Consider the following 17,410-nt stretch of genomic DNA (forward strand, 5'->3'; position numbering starts at 1 on the left):
GTGATGACTAATGAGCATTATAACCTCTGTGCCCTGCAGAATAAATGCCCTCATTAATTCTGTATGAGACCTTCACGTGTCCTGCTTTCTGGCTGTCAGAATTTGGTAGAGGATCCCATTTGCTCCTTTGACATTTTTTACATAGTTCCCAATTGAGACAGGACAAAAGTAATTGAAATTAACATATCATAGCAGTACTTTCGACCCTGACATTATTTTTTTGGTCTGTGAACTGCTGGCTGTAAATAGCAAAGCTACAAACAAAAAATCTTCTGATCACACCAGTTTAAATTTTCTCTTTCAGAATTTCCACTGCCCCTTTTTACATTAACATCCAAGCACTAAAGCAGCATCACAAAGGGATTTGGGGAGTGGTGAGTGGACAATGCTTGAGGGACTTTTATATAAAGCTTGTAAGATTTACTTAAATGAAAAATGCATTTTACAGTCACGGTAGAATGTGGAAAATAGAACTGTTTGAACACATCATTTATTTCTTCTGTTATCTTGGACTGAGATAATAAACGGTGTAAGTTACACGTAACTTGGGATCCTGCTATAATTCATAGCAGCACATGGATTGGTGGACTTACATCTTTGGGTGGCAAAGTGAGGTTTAGTCTGTGTAATGATCCTGAAGAGATCATTCCTGCAGAAAAAAACCCTCACAGTTCTGTTTCAGTACTGAATAACCAGACCTCACATTCACCCAAAAGACAATTTAACCAATACAGGCATTAAACCCTGTTTCAGTGAGGTTTAGGGGTTGGGTTTTTTTCCTTATTATGAACTTGGACAGCACATTATAATGACATTTCTTTAGTGGCAGTCTTGGTTTTGGAACATTTGTACAGTTACAAAAATTGCCAGATATAAACCAAGTTAATCCTGATCTGCTTCACAATGTGTAAGTCCAGAAATTTCTCTGGACAGCCTTTAGAAGTATCAGCACATGAAAGACAGATCTGATTTTTAAATGTGAACATCAGGCTGCTGCAACTCTGACAATGCCAGAACAGGAACCTGCCTTTTCTAATTCTAATTTCTAATTTAAAACTAAGAAAGATCTTTAGGCTAAGTAAAGCTGACTAGCCTTTCATCTGTTCAGAAGTACTTGACTGTCACGGGAATTCATTACATTTGTTAATCTCTTTTTTTTTTAAAAAAAAAAAAAGCTACAAATTGCAATGTAAATGGTAACAGTGTCTGGTGATCCCAGACAAATCAAATGTCAAGGTTCTGGGTAAGACATTTACATAGGCAGTGAGAGAAGGTAACTGTGCCTTTGAAATTTAGAAGTTCCAGCAAATCATAAAACCAAAAAGCAGAAGGAAAGCTGCAGGAGCTAAGAGAACCTGGTCAAAAAAATACAGTAACTGCTTAACTGTAGGAAATCTGTAACCAAGTTTTCAGAATCTGGAGCCAGTGAATATCAGTATTTTGAATTCTGTGGGTGGTGGTTTTAACAGTTCCAAACTCATATCCCATATATTTCCTCAAATATTTCAACCCCTGGTTCCTCTGTGCTTGGCCTGAGGCTGCAGAGCACAGATAACGTGGTGCCCATGGAAGTGCTGCTGGAACAGGGAAGGGATGTCAGCCCCTGCAGAGCAGTCTGTAACTGCATGTGAGTGAATTCACTGGCTGGAAATTCAGAGGAGAACACGCTGATCCTGCACCAGCTGGAGCCAGATGGTGAATGAAAATATTAAAATGACACGTGCTGCAAATGCCTGGAAAATCACCTTGCTGCGAAGTACCCAAAGCAGAGATGGGATTGTGATACACACCAAGAAGTGTGTGGGGAGTATTTGCAAACACTGTGTGGGATGATTTGCCACTGGTTAATTGTAATTTTAATTTCAATCCTTCCCTTCACCGTTTTGTAGGTTCAGCTGATCCACTATAACCACGAGCTGTATGCAAATGTCACAGAAGCTGCTAAGAGTCCTAACGGGTTGGTGGTAGTTTCCATATTTATGAAAGTAAGTATTCTGTGCTGCAGATTCCCAATATACAGACAGTACACTTTTCCCTGAACTGTAAATGTAGGAGTTAGACTCCTCATTATGCTACAGCAATGCCCAGAGGCTGTGACCTGGAATCCAGAGACAGCTTCATCCTGAACTGAGCACACCATCTCTGCTCCAAAGCTTTTACAACAGAAGGGAAATTAGAAGGGATAAGCAAGGTGAGGAAAAAACCCTTTACATTCATAAACTTCACTCATAACACTTTAATGGCTATGGCAGAAGTTACTAGCTTTGCAGATTTAGTGTCTTTTTCATGTTATTCATCCAAATCTCTTCCAGTAGGCTGGGGCCCTGGGAAAGAGGGCATGTCATACTGATGTGTCAAAGCCAGCAAAATCAGGTTTTGTCAGTGTTATTTAAAACATCTTAAAACTTTCAAAACTGAAAGAATGTTAAAAGTAGAACTTCTAAAAGTAGTTATCTTCCATTTCACTGAGTTAAAAAGACGTGAATGTTTTGTCTCCATCCTGTTGCATTCAAGGTACACAGTTAAGTCTATAGTTTATAGTGATCTAACACTGAACTCAAGACTTCATGGTTTTCCCAAACCTCTTTAATTACATTGGAGAAACCTCTTCTCTCATTTTATATAAAAAATGTATTTCTCCCCTCCAAAAACTGTTATTATTCTGCCATTATGTGTGTCTGTTTCACCAGTATAAAAAAGTTTGTATTTCTGAGTAATGCTGAAGTTCACTTCATCCCACCCTAGGTATGGGATATCTATTACTTCCCCTTAAATCTCTAATCCCATTTCATAAAGGTCCTAACAAAGCATTAACCTCAGAATTAAAAGTGTGCATTTCACAGAGCATACTGAATAATTAGATATAAAAGGCCAATTTTCACACAGGTCTAATATTTAAGAAAGATATTTAGTCTGCCTTTTTTTCCCGTCCAAAATGTATTGTATTATGACCCAACAATCTGATCTGCATTCATGAAAAAGGGAAAAATTAAAGAGGAGACAGAGGGAATCTTGTCAATATTTAGAATTACCTGCAGGGATGTGTCAGAGGATGGACCAGGCTGTGCCCAGGGCTGCTGAGCAACAGGAAAGAGGCAACAAGGGGGCAGAATCTGACACATGGAATGTTCCACCTGAACATGAGGTGTTACCTCATATGTTATCCAGACATAAACCAGAGGAAGAGAGCTTTAATTTGCAATTAAAATAGCCTGCTGCAAGGAAATGAATTTATCAATAAATAAAATAATAGAATACCAATTAAAATCCTGCCAAATATATCAACCACCTGCAAATTTCATCAGAGCTGTTGGAGAAGAAACTTGTGCTCACGCTTTTATTCAGGCATGAATTTCTGTTCACCCTGTTCTCCCATCCTTGTGTTTTATGTATTTTATGAACTTTCTACCAAGCTTCATTAGAAAAACCAGTCAGTAATTATTTCCTTCTCCCACAACAATGAAGAAAAGGCAGAACCCAGTTGGAGGAGTGTCAGAGAGTGAGCATGTGTGTGCACAAATGGCAGAGCTGCAGTTCTGGCAAGGAAATGTTTGTGAGAAGATTTTGACATTGTGCATTTTCTCCTCTGTAGGTATCTGAATCATCAAATCCATTTCTAAATCGTATGCTTAACAGAGACACCATAACGAGAATAACGTATAAGAGTAAGTTTCTTTTCATTTCCTCTGGTAACAGCTGTGTTCTTTCAGAATCAAATAACACATTTAGTGATCCTGAAACAAGAGTCATTTCATTATGGGCAGAAATTCCAGTTTTGCATTGCCAGCAACCCTGCATGATAAACTCAGGAATGTGTAAAAGCTCGTTAGGTCATCATTTTATCAAATGAATTTTGAACTTCAAAATCTGTTTTATGTCTGGAGGTGCAACAACAGATTAATGAAATTATATTTGGCACATACATATACTGTATGCACACAGAATGCTCAGGAGAAACTGCCTACTGTTAGCAGTAAAAGGGACATGTGGAGCAGCCTGGATTATATTGGATGTGGTTATGTCAAGATGCTGCACCATTAACTGGATTTAATATTCATCAGTGTTTTCTTTTTGTACAGAAAAGTTACAACATTTCTATTCAGCTACTGCTGCATTTAAAAGATATAAAGAGGTCATTGACAAAGCTTTTATATTTGTTGTGTTCACATTTGAAAAGCCTTTAACTGATGATCTTCAATAATTCTATGTTTGTATATTGACCTTGTGGAAAACTGGAGCTTAATTAAGGTATTTTAGAGAAAATAATGAAAAATATATATAACTAATTAAACCTCTTCTCCTGAAAACCTTGTTTCCTTTGTCAAATATTCTAAGTTGCTATTAAATTTGTAAGTTTAACAAAACCAGAATTTAACTTTCAGAAAGTACACAGCAAGCTGGTAACACAAATAGTTCCTTGTCCTGTCGTGCAACACACACGTTTCACCCACTGATGTTCCTCTGATTTTACCTGACAGCTAACAAATCCTGTTACATCTTTGCTCCAAATGAGAGGCTCCTGTGATAATAAAACTCAGTTCTCTACAATACCTATGGAAAGGAAGAAAAGAGAGAGTCTTCTCAGGATATTTTTTCCAGATTGTTCTATCAGTGTCAATTGTCCTCTCTGCATGGAAGAAGCAGATCAGACCCATTTTTAAACTGCTTGTCCTTATTCCTTGCAAAAACAGAGCAAGGCTGTTCTGGAAGAGCTTCCTGCCTACCTGCAGCATCCTGGAAAGAGGGAATTTTTATTAAGGCTGTGTGTGCCTTTTCCAGCTCTTTCACACACAAATTCCATATTCCCAGCCTCTGTCTGGGAACCAGCCAGATGTTCTCCCATGGGGCCACACCCTCCCAATACCAAATATTTCATTTGTGTGTTGCATTTACAGTAGGAACTCCTCCTCTCTGGAGCTGTCAGTGTCCCACAACCTCCCATTGCTTGTTTTGTCTCCTTACAAGGGGAACACAATTCAAATCACATCTAATTTGGGTTTACTAAATGAAATTTTGCATGAAGATGAACACACAAAACACAGGCTGGAAAAGCAGTGATTTACTGATTTGCTTTAATTTTTAAACCACTGTTTTCACTAAGTTTATCCATTAAAATTAAACCCCTGGTAGACACAATGCATACAATATTCCACAGGGCATTGGGTTACTTACTGTAGTAACAAGTATTGACTGGGAATTTTTAGTGTAAATTGGGAACATGAAAGTGTTATTGAATGTAATTTTGCAGTTGTCTTGCATGATGGATTATAGCATCATTGCTGAAAACTAATTTTACCTCTTACACTGCAAGGATTTCTCGTGTGCCTTCAGCAGCTGGGGTTTTTCAGCTTCTGCTTTAGGGCTCCACTCCTGAAGTCAATACTCAGCACGGTGCTAACAAAATGCCCAGGCCCCTTGTGCTCAGGAGGAGCATGGAGGGAATGATAAATGGAGCACTGGCTCAGAGTCAGGACAGTTCATGACATAAATAAAGGGTTTTGGTTGTTGTTTTTTTAAGAACAGCAACAAAATTAAGTGCTGTCTCTCCTGCTGCATGAAATTTCCACAGGCGAAGAGTATTAAAAGGGAAATCTGTACTCTTAGATATTAATGGCTACAGTGAAGTAAAGTGGACCCCAAGGAATTTTTAAGGAGATTTTAAATGTTTATTTTATTCTGTTATTGCAGCCCAAAGAATCTACTGTGACAAGCTGAAACAAGGGTTTTTTCAAGCAGACTTCAGTCAGAAGCTGTGTGGATATCTCAAAAGAAAACTGCTTTATTATTCCTCAATAAGTTGCCATTTTAGGGGCACTGATGCTGCAGCTGCCAATATTGTTGCCCCAAACCCCTGTACCTTGTTGACTTTGCTGTGTTAAAAAAAAAGGAAGGTCACATTTGCTCTGTGTTCTTTGATTTTCTGTTGCCCAAGACATTAGTCTGCAGCCTTTTTTTTCCCCATTAGATTGTACCAGACAGGTCTTTTGCTTATCTAAGTTATGTCCTTCAGCTACAGTATGTTAAATTCAAGTTAAATTATGCCTTTCTTTTTTAGCTCTTATACACTTCCTTGATCATTTGGATTTCTCTGCCAGCTCATATTGAGCATTGAAAGAGGGAACACACCTCAGTGTGCACTTTTATTGCCTACATTTTAATGTTCCCTCTGCAAATGAACCAAATTGGAGACACCAAACACAAATGAAAGGGTTCAAAGAGATCTCACAATGCTACAAATCATAACCACCCCAGCCTTCTCTGAGACACACACAAGCAGCAGTGTATCAGTAATAAAATATATTTATCCCTAAGTGGATGAGCTCCTACGGCCTAAGATTTGGCAGAAAAATCTGAGTTTTAGCTTTGGCAGCACTGCCAAAAGTACTGCAGGGCAAGCATTACCCAGGAGAATTAGTGCTGGTAGTACAGAAAACACTGAGGAATTCTGATGAATTTCAAAAGATATAACCATATCTCATTATATTTTGGTACATATCCACAGAATAAATTCTGTTGCAGAGGAATACACCTCATTAATTCCCAGGGAGCTTTACAATAAAGGCAGGGGCCCTGGTACTGCTTCCCAGCAAGCTTTCCACCTGGAGTTCAGTTTTCTAGGGAGCTGGCACACCACTGTGCATATGAAAGGCCAGGAGGCTTCATGGAGCAGTTTTATCATCATGCATCAACTGGAACTTCCTCTTGTGCCAGAAGGGCAATTAAGTTTTAACTCTCTTGGCCTTCCTGAGGCTTTGTTGAGCAAAAAATTGTTAATCACCCCAAAAGATGGAAAGTTGGCATTCTCCAAATGCTTCTGCATCTCAATCAATAAGTGCAACTTTAAGATGTATTTGACTGCAGTCCCTAAATGTGATTCAGGGTTACCCTGTGAGAGCCTGTGCTCACTCTCAGGGTGTGAATGGGAATCTCCAGCCAGCAGGGTTGGGGATGTTGCTGTGTCATTCTTGTCTAAACTGCTGGAGCATCCAGAAATGTGCATCTGTTCAACTTCATTCTTTGCTAAAACTCAGCACCATGTTCTGGAATGAGGAGACAAGAAAAGGGCGGTGTTGTTTGTTTGGTTTGGTTTAGTTTTTGTTTTGTTTGGGTTGGTTTGTTTCTTTTTTGCTGCTGCTGTTTTACCTGAGCTGTTTTGTCCTCTGTTCTCCAGACGATGCATACTTACTACAGGGGCTTAATATTGAGGAACTTTATCCAGAGACATCTAGTTTCATTACATATGATGGGTCAATGACAATTCCACCCTGCTATGAAACAGCAAGCTGGATAATAATGAACAAACCTGTCTACATAACAAGGATGCAGGTAAAGCAATTTACAAATTCAATCTACAATAGGTACAAAATATTATTTTAAACATATTATTAATAGCTTTACATTAGATTCAACCCTTGTGCTGTAGGGATTTCTGCATGCAATTTATACAATTTGCAAAAGCATTGAAGAGTTTTTTTGTCAAAAAAAAAAGTCAGCTGTTTAGAGCTCTGTCAGTGTCTACACACACAAACTTTGAGGGGAGCCCTGTTTTCCATGAGGGTTTGAACTAAATGGTTTCCAGCAGTCTCTTCCCAACTGAACCATTCTGTGATGCTGTGAACAGTTACCTGGGGACTCTAAAACAAGTACAGCAGTGTTGTACAAACATAACTGAGGTTATTATGGACAACAGAGGCCATTCCTAGGTCTGAATAAACACATATCAATAGCACAATAATGTGACAGATACAGTATCGGGAGCCTCCTAGGAATAAAATCAGCAAATGCTTTCTGGTACAGAATAAAATTACAGGATACACACAACAAATACCTTTGGAAAAATCAGATTGTTATACTGAAGCCCCCATTAGAGAGAAGCAGGAGAAATTATACAAGAGAAAACACAACTTCACATCCAAAAGGAAGCTGCTGAGGAAACACACAGGTAGAAAAATCTCAAAAAATATATTTCTGTACAACTTGCTTACAATCCAATGCCTGGCATCAGAAACCAGCAAATTTAGCACTGATTTTGCTCTCCTCTTCAGAGTTTCCATCAGTAAGTTGTCTGCAGAGCTGTAGGCTGAACTAAAACCTCCTCTCCTGCTGCTGGAACCCCAAGGAATACTTGAACCACCATCTGCCTGCCCCAAGCAGGCAGCAGAAGAAACATGGCCTGAGAAATGAAATGAGGAGCAAGAAAACAACCCTAAATATCACTTTGGGATTTAAAATCGTATTAACATCGTAAATAAGATGACTTTTAAAAGCCTAAGCTGCTTTTTTTTTGTGATATTCCTTCTGTCCAGTTTAGTCTGGAGGCAGAGAAATCATTTTGTTTCTTTTCTAAATGGGTGATTTGGGAGAATGACACAGCTGACCACAGGCAAAAATGATCAATATTGTGAACTTTTCAAAAAAAGGACCTGAATATTTTCCTACAAGCAAAATTTTTTGGTCCAACATTAATGTGCAAAATAAGGGTTAGAATATTTCTAGTCTGTGCTGCTACCTATGGGTTATAACCTCATGATACTTGCTCCTTGTCATGTTTTAATGGTTAATCACATCCTCCATTAATACTTAGTTATATCCTCCATTATTAATGCTGTAAATGGCTTCTGAGGAATACTTACTAATTATGTTGTGGACTCAGACTGAAAAAGCAATGCCTAACTCAAGTTTTCTCTAGAAGCTGTTATAGACTTCCAGTACATTAAACCAAGCTACTGGATTTTCCCACTAAAAGCCATAAACAAACCCCTTAGGCTGTACACTGACATGGGAAATATTTGTTTTTATATCTTTAAACAAAAATATTGAGGATTTCTGGTTTGTAACTTGAAACTTTTTTTCCCTCTCTGATTTTGCTTGACTTGAATCAATTAAGAATTGCACAGTCACCGTAACAGCCATTTCTGCCAACCAGTGCTGGATGCACAGGGTGATTCAGGATTTCCCTCTGAGCTGTGAAACCATCTCAGAAGAAGGCTGTAGTCTGCTGTAGGAACACTCACAGTCACAGCAGAGATAGCACCATGACAGACCTGTCAGCAAAAAGAGGCTCTCACTTTTTAACATCATTAATTTCATGACTTCAGCAGCATCACTGTCAGTTTTCCTTCCCATCCAGCCTGCACTTACCTGGTTCTTGAATAACACAAACCAAATCTGTGGGTTCTCATCTGAAAGCTGCACTGATAGCTACAAAATTCAGGAAATTGCCTCTTGTCATTCATCAAGTTCATTTGCTCTGTACCAGCTGCTGCCACCCAGCACTGTGGATTCCATCACTCTCCAGCTCACCCAAGGACACCTCAATACTGTTTTCATTCACTCCCCACAGAACTGGTTACTCTCATTTAAAATGGGGCTGAGAAACAGAGGAGCACAGAAGGAATGGTTTTAAGTTAACTCTGACTACAAACTGTCAAAGTTAAATTCTGTTTCACTGAAATTCTGTTTTACTGAAATTCTGTTTCACTGACATTCTGTTTTATTTCTTTATTAACTGATCTATTTAACAGTGTTGTATGTTGTTTACTTACAGAAAGACCAGCACTAAAAAAACCCTTTTTTTGTCTTTATAGATGCATTCTTTACGACTACTAAGCCAGAACCAGCCATCACAGATATTTCTGAGCATGAGTGACAATTTCAGACCAGTCCAGCCTCTCAACAATCGATGTATCCGAACCAACATCAACTTTAGTTTACAGGGAAAAGATTGTCCAAACAATAGAGCACAGAAACTACAGTATAGAGGTACATTTTTCCCCCACAATAACCCTTTCTATGCTTTCACTGAGCTCCTTTCTTTGAGACATCCAAGGGCATAAAAAGACACATAAAGAAAAACACATAAAACTCCAGATATGGGGAAATAACTGTGTAGCCCTGATTTCATGTCTGAGATGTTTTGGGTTGTGAAATTTCTTTCCCAGGTGATTTGCTGTACACAAAAAGAGATGTTTTGTTAACTATATCTATGTTATTCATTCTTTTTAGAGGAGGGACTTCTTGATGGCCTTCTGGCTTGACCAGTGTGGCTGAAGAGTTGTTAACTTTGCCCATCCAATTATATTGGTCTCTGTAAATAGTATATAAAGAAATCACATTTTTGAATAAACTCTCTTTCTAGCCTTCTGAGGATTCATGGAGTCAGTGTGGTTCATTTTGTGTCCTACAGCAACATAACTGTGTCAGTCAAGTGCCACACATTTGAAATAGATGAGTAAATGTACAGGTAAAAGCATGACAAAAAACCAGCCTGGGACATCTAATAGGTTTTTTTAGAAGTAAATACAGCAGGCCCTTGGTTTTCTAGCCTCATTTTAAAGTCTTCTTGCCTTACAAAGTGCATTTTGCTCTGGTTTACTCACCCACAAAGGAGGGTGAGCTAGTCTTGACGACAACTGATCTGAAACAAAATTAATGATTGATAAGACTTAATTTCACTTCCAGGTGCACCACAACAAACACCTAAATTGCTAAATGCTGTGTGGAGCTGTGGATATAAACAATGAAGCAGCTCAGTCACCTGCAGCTAGAGCCTTACACTGCCACAGCTGAGGCTCACAACTGAGCTTTAATGTCTCATGCATCTTTGAGCTGTGTTGCCTGAAATAATGGTGTGGAAGTGCCCTGGCAGCAGTAACATCATCATTATGAAGGAGCAGCACTGAAGGAAAAAAAGGACATTTTCAGCAGCAAGGCAGATGACTGTGTTGCAATACTTCAAAGAAACAGTCATTCAGAATTAATTCTTTTCTAGATAGAGGAGGAAACTGAACCTCCTGACTTTTTAAAGACATTTTGTCTAAGTGTCTAATCCAGTGTTAAATCAATTTGATTCATAGTGTTCAACTGGTTTCATATTTGAAGTTTATTAAAGCATAATTGCTTTTGTTTGTTTCTCTTCCAGTAAATGAATGGCTCCTCAAATGAGACAGAGCAGGCAGAATCCAAATCTTCAGTGGAATGCTCCTTCTGGGAACTGACATCATCTGCAACGCACCCAACCTCCCTCTCTGGGCTCACGAGCACCACGTGCTGTGGGAAAAGAGCTGCCATACTGGAAACTCCTCCAAATTCATTCATGTGATTGGTGGCCATCTAAAAACACAACAAAACAAAGCAAAGCAAAGAGAAAGTATTACAGTAAATGTGATTACGATTTTCCTGAACTAATTTAGTCACAAAGAAAGACTTCTCAGCCTTTGTACATGTGAAATTCTTCCTCTTCTCCCTCCCCTCCCTCAATTGAAAAAAAAAAAAAAATGAAAAAAGGTGGCTCAGTACAGCATCAAAGTGGAGTTGTGTTCTGTGTGCCAAGTAATCCTTGGAAAGCTCTCATTATTTCACTACCATTCATGGATACTGACAAGACAGAACAAGATTACTGTAAAGGAAACTTATTTCTAGGTTATGATCTTTCTGTTAATTTGATTTAAAAAGGGACAGACTTTGAGAGATAAGTATTGTAAATAAATCACTGCAGAATATAAAGGAAATTGAAATATTTCCCTCTGTTACATATGTGTAGTAGGATTTGGAAAAATCAGAATATATCCATTTTCTGTTTCTTGTTTTACAACAGACCATACATTGTGTTGATTACTGTTAACAGCTCAATAAATGTGTTTAACAAATTAATTTAGTTAAGTTTGATTTCTCTTTTCCTTTCTGAAACAACTAGCCTCTACTACCTTTGATTTCTCTTTTCCTTTCTGAAATAACAAGCCTCTACTACCTGTGGATGCATTACTTGTGTTTTTCTCTTTTTTCTTGGTTTTTTTCTTTTATTTTTACATCATTTCTTTGTTTGCAGTCCATTCAAGTGAGTTAATGACAATTGGGAATGCACTTAGAGGTGGTAAAACTTTACTTTCTGGTCCATCATTAACAGGAACTGGGCTCAGAAGCAGAAAGCAGTTGAAACATATCTTAGTTTAAAATTGTCATTTTCCTTGCTGAAGCCATTATTGGGAAAAACATTCAGTCCTGTAAATTGGTGGTGAAAGGGATATTTTTTCTTTACAGATAAAGCAGGAGCTGACCAAGTAAAAGGAAATGCCTTTTTTTCTTATTTATACTGGTCATTCACTGTGTTTGGTTACTGTCAAGAACTCAATAAATGTGTTTAACAAGTTCACACAGCGCATGTTTGACCTTCTTGAATACTGAGGGATTTTTCAGGTTGGTTTTTCTTTCGGTCTGGAGAGGGGTCAAGGCCTCATGATCTCCCATCCCTAATGCTCACATTGTACCACACTTGAGTTCACAGAAAGCAAGATGAAGCCAGAAAATGCTCTGGCAACAAGAGATTGTTTGCACCAAATGGAAGAACAGGCACTACAAGAAGTGTGAGGGAACAGCCAGGGAGCTTTAATGTGACAAAAATGCTGTTTTATCTGTGCCTGAGGAGAACAGTGCAAGGAGCACCTGACAGGAAAGTCAAGAGTCTGTTGTTTGGAAAGATTGCAGCTTGTAAAGTTAGAAGAGGCCAGGAGTGGCCTTCAGGGGACCCTCAGGATGGAAAACTGAGGAACCCAAAATTGTCAACATTTCAACTGCTCAGTGCAAGGTGCAGGGAAGGCTTGGGTGAGAAGGGCTGGCACAAGGGTGCCTTGTCTGCACCAGGTCTTGGACTGGTGACCCTGGCCTAGGATCCTCTCAGCACACGTATAAATTACCTGATCCTCAAGGTGTTTAATTCCCAGGATCCTGTTTGTGTATTGTAAAATACTTGATCCTCAAGTTATTTCATTTGAAGCATTTCAAATTACTTCCAATGCCATGCAGTGATGGGAAAATCCACAACACAACCACAGAGATGTCACACAGTGAGTATTTCACTGTAGATTAATAGTGTCAAAATCTGTAATTGGAAAAAGCAAAATTTCCACCTCAAGGTTTACCTAGCTAATAAAATCTGAAAAACAATGGAAGTCACAGGCCTTCAATATTTTTAAGTGATCTGTAACTTATAAACTTGTTTCTCCTACTTTTTTAGTGTCCTTTAAGCTTCACTTAGGGTGCAGAGTAAAGTTACTGAGAACATAAAATCCACAATGCATCAATCTATATTTTTGGATAAATATCCAGCAGTTGTTGGTCCAAGTTTTTCAGTGACAGAAGGTAAGGAAGACAAGCCAGGCTTCCATAATAAATTCTGTAATAAGTAAAAAACTCTATTTTCTATTTTAATGAAAGCTGATAGAAAGGATTTAAGGGGAGGGAGAGCTGTGATAGAAGGGAGTAGTTCTAGGAAGGAATCATGCTGTGCTTTGGATTAACCCTGCAAATTGAGAAAGGGACTGGGACATCATACTGGGAAATCATACTGGGACACCACAAATATATTTGTCAACATTTCCAACTCAATTTTGTGAGTTAAGATTTCATATCTTGCCATGAATTGCTTAGGTTTTTGTTATAGTTTGCAGCAGAAATAGACCCAAATAAAACTTGGAATTAAGTGTTTTGTCTATTCCAGTAGTGCTTACATTTAGACATCCAGTCCCAGTTGTTCAGATACTTTGTATGTCAAACAGTAGGATCTTTCAAGACATTTATTATAAAACAAAGAAAAAAAACAAAACAAAACCAGAAACAAAACCAAAACAAAACAAAACAAAAAATACACCAGGATAAAACTTCAGAATCCTCCCTGCTTCTAACAGAACCTGCCTTTGCTCTTCCTATTTTCATCTTCTGGGGATTTCACTCCTCATTACTTCCACCAGCACCCTTCTCTTAAAGAAGCAGCTCTGAGCAATGCAGTAAAGGTTCTGCATATGGGACTGCACACAGCTTCTCTGGTGATTGCTGTGGCTTCTTCTGGAACTTTTTGGCTCAGATGAGAACAGACCATGGTGGGGAGGCCCCAGGTCACTGCACCCCAGCTCCAGATCTCAGGAGAAGCCAAGCAGAACTCTCCAATCCATCAGCTTTCTCCACAGCCAGAAGGTTTTAATACCTAACATTATTCTTTTCTTTCCCCCCTGTGTCTGCGTGCACTCTGTGTGTTAAATAAACAGGGTTTTTTTTTTCACTTTCCTCAAAAAAATTCCTTTGGTATCATTGGTGGGGGAGGAGTGCTGAATCCTGCCTTCTTTAGAGGAGATGCTCCTTTCAGGATGTTGCCTCCTAAACTGACACAAAGCTGAAAATGTTGCAGCTTTCAGGAGGTGAGTCTTCCACAAAAGTCAGGAACTAAAGGGAAAACTGCAAATGGCCAATGTATTTTATTGCAGATACCAGATTTGTAGCAAAAGGCAGATGTTTTGCACATTTTACTTTACATCTCAAAGCTTTATTACTGAACACTGCACCCCAAAAAATCCAGATATTTGGTTCCTAAACTCAAAACACTGTAAGTTTTTCAGGGAGATAAGCTGTAACTGCTCCATGTTTGGAGTTTTTAAATTAGATTTTATTCCCCAGATATAGTGGCTGACAAAGCATGCAAAGTTTACTGTAAGAGATGCTGATTTACTGGCAAATGGCTCAGCACAGTTCTCAACAGCACACTGTAAAATTATTCAAGGAGCCTGTATAAGCACCATTTATAATATGAAATGTAATGCAGGCAAACATTTTCTGTTTCCTACAGTGTCAGGCTTCTATTCTAATACCTAAAGATGTGTCAAACCCATACTCAGAACAGAAAATGAAAAACAGGATAATAGATCTTCTAAGGACAGGAAAATAACACTTTTTGAATAGAGAAGGAAATCCTTAAAAGTATTAGAAAAACAGCAAAAATATCGATGCAGTTTATGAATTTAGGCAGATGCTCTCACCCCATTAGGGGAGAAAGAGTTGGAGCCAAAAGTAAATCCAAGGGGAACAAAGTAAGAGTGGAAAATAATGTAGCTGCCCCAGAGGGAAGGTCAAGGCTATGAAATTCAGCCTTGGGTGGGCATTCCCAGCACAAGGAGACAGCCAACACCTCACTCCCACTTTCTGAAGCATTCAGGTATTTGCACCCATGGCATTTGTCCAAAGGCACCAGGACCATGTTTGGACCTGGTCAAGGGAAGGTGATGCTGAATCAGGGCCAGAATGTTCTTCCCAACTGCCCATTTGGGTGTGCCCTGTCAAGAATTTTGTGAACCCACCTGGCAGATTTTGTGACCCTTGCTCAAGGATTCTGCAAAAAAATCACCAGAAATGCCCCATGCTTGCTCCACTTGCTGTCCTTCTGTGCTACCTGAGCTTTAGTAGAAACTCCCTGGAAGTTTATCCCTGCAGAGCTGCCCTGAAGGACTCCTGGATAAGTGCCAAATTTAATGTGCTGGATGAAAAAACAATTGTCAACCCCACATTGTAAAGAGAAGGGAATATGTCAACATGATGAGGATATATATTAATATTCAAATATGCGATAAAAATCCTATGAAGGAATGTTAAGACAACATAGAAAGTCATAGGCACAGTGGCAGAAAACAGAATTTGGGAGAAAACATCAATCTTTTCCCTCTGCCCTGAATTTTTCCCTTAATGATGCAGCAATATAGCAGCAAGCTGATTTTAGCTTGCAGCCTCCTTTCAGACATAATTTAAATTTGACAGCACTAGGAGTAATAATAGTGACATTTTTGTCATTCATGCCAAAGTTTCACAATCCTGGAGGCCTCTCTCATTAAACATTTATTTATATCTGTGTTCCTCAAGCTGCAGAAGAGATACAAAAATGGAACTCCATTGACACAAATTTCACCCCACTGCTGCCCATGTTCCTCCCACACAGATGGGCAGCTGAGACACTAAAACTAAAACTAAATCACTGGGACTCCAAAGTACAGGCTCCAACATTCCATTTTGACAGAGCATTGTCATTCCCAGCCAGTGCAAGCAACCATGGAAACAGAAGAAATTTAAGGCCAGGTTCAAGTTTAGAGAAACTGCAACCAGCAATAACTAAACTGTGAATGCTCTATTTACAACCCCTAATGCTGCACTGTGATTTGGGAAGGATTGTGATCTTGCTACACACATGAAATGGATGAGAAAGGAAACATCTCAAAGCAGGAATGGAGTTGGATTGTTAGACTGTAACAGTTTGCTCCTTTATGATGTTTGTTTGTGTGGTTACTCAGAATTTTTGTATGTTTTATTACCTCTTTGATGTTAACACCTGAGAATAATAGTATCAAATTCTTTTTCCTATATTTGTTCTTTATTTGCAGTCTTATGATAATTTTTCACAAATTAATGAGAAACTTGCTTGTTTGGGACACTTGGGAGAGGAACAGATCCTGCACAAATGATATTAAGGTTCCTTACATGAAGGATTCTTCAAAGTTACATTGCCAAGCAAGAAGGGAACAAATCTGAGATCACCTTTGTGCTTCTCAGACAAAAACACTGAAAGAGACAAACACAAAAAAAGAAACTTCTCCAAACTTGACTGCCTTGAAAATGTATTTTCTTTTAACAGAGTCTACCTGTAGTTGATTTACAAAACAGAGCATAGAAATAACATTGTGTGGAAGCAGCACCATAAATACTGTGAAATGACTAACCAGAGACACACAGCAATGCAGTCTGGTTGCTTTTATAGGGTAGGATTTGTCACTGTGAATCAGGAGGTGTTGTGAGAGGGCAGTAAAGTCTGGTGAGTGATTGTGACACGCTGGAGCCTGGCAAGGTAAGCAAAGCCCTTTGTGTCTTAGGAGTGGGCATCTTATCATGATGGGTGGAAGAGAGGAAGGAAAAAAATCAGATGAGACTGACTTCAAGATGTTTCTCTTAATGAAAGTTTTCATGTCAACAGTCATTACAATGCTAATGTCAACACTTTTTTGGAAGTAGTACCCTTATAACATTCATTAGGGATGTCATAAGCATCCCACAACATATGGTGTCTCAAATCCAATTACTTTTCTATTCAAACCATGACCTTGAATCGGTTTTAAAACAAGGAAGAACACAGAAAAAAAAAGCCCCTATTGCTTATTTGATGGCTCAGTGGCATAGTGCTGTAATTCAGAATTATGTCAAGTTGTGTTTCTGTTTGTTTTGCTTTCCAGTTTTGTATCTAATCTAAAAAAAACTGTTGGAAGCTTATTTTAAAAAAACAAGTGGTGGCAACATCCACTTCCTGCGACTGTTTGCACATTAAAAGCACTGTGTACACAGAAAAGGGCATTTTGAAATACTTCAAGCAGCCTTTGGCTGGGTTTCAAGTATCTCTAATTCTGAGGGCTGACAGTGGAATTCCCTGTATCCTGCATGGCCTGGAGCTGAAATCCCTCTCTGCTGTGATAACCTCCCACCCCAGATGTACAAGAGCCTCTCACCAGCCAGCATTTCCTCCCTGCAGCTGCTGCCTTGGGTCACCTCTGGACATCAGTCTTTCCAGCTCAATACATATAAAAAAAAACAAAAACAGAAATCCTGGAAG

At 38.9% G+C, this 17,410-nt stretch overlaps 1 protein-coding gene across 1 annotated transcript in view; it reads left to right on the forward strand.

Annotated features, from left to right (window-relative positions):
* The window catches only part of CA10 (carbonic anhydrase 10), a 154,259-nt gene extending 142,108 nt beyond the window's left edge, over nucleotides 1-12,151 (forward strand). Inside the window, exons 6-10 of the mRNA XM_063409695.1 lie at nucleotides 1,890-1,985; nucleotides 3,593-3,665; nucleotides 7,172-7,326; nucleotides 9,588-9,762; nucleotides 10,922-12,151. Coding sequence (XP_063265765.1) covers nucleotides 1,890-1,985; nucleotides 3,593-3,665; nucleotides 7,172-7,326; nucleotides 9,588-9,762; nucleotides 10,922-10,944 — 522 coding nt within the window. The 3' untranslated portion in view covers nucleotides 10,945-12,151. The remainder of the gene's footprint in view (nucleotides 1-1,889; nucleotides 1,986-3,592; nucleotides 3,666-7,171; nucleotides 7,327-9,587; nucleotides 9,763-10,921) is intronic.
* The last annotated feature ends 5,259 nt before the right edge of the window (nucleotides 12,152-17,410 follow it).

The sequence above is a fragment of the Prinia subflava genome, chromosome 12 (assembly GCF_021018805.1).
Source record: "Prinia subflava isolate CZ2003 ecotype Zambia chromosome 12, Cam_Psub_1.2, whole genome shotgun sequence".
NCBI lineage: Eukaryota > Metazoa > Chordata > Aves > Passeriformes > Cisticolidae > Prinia > Prinia subflava.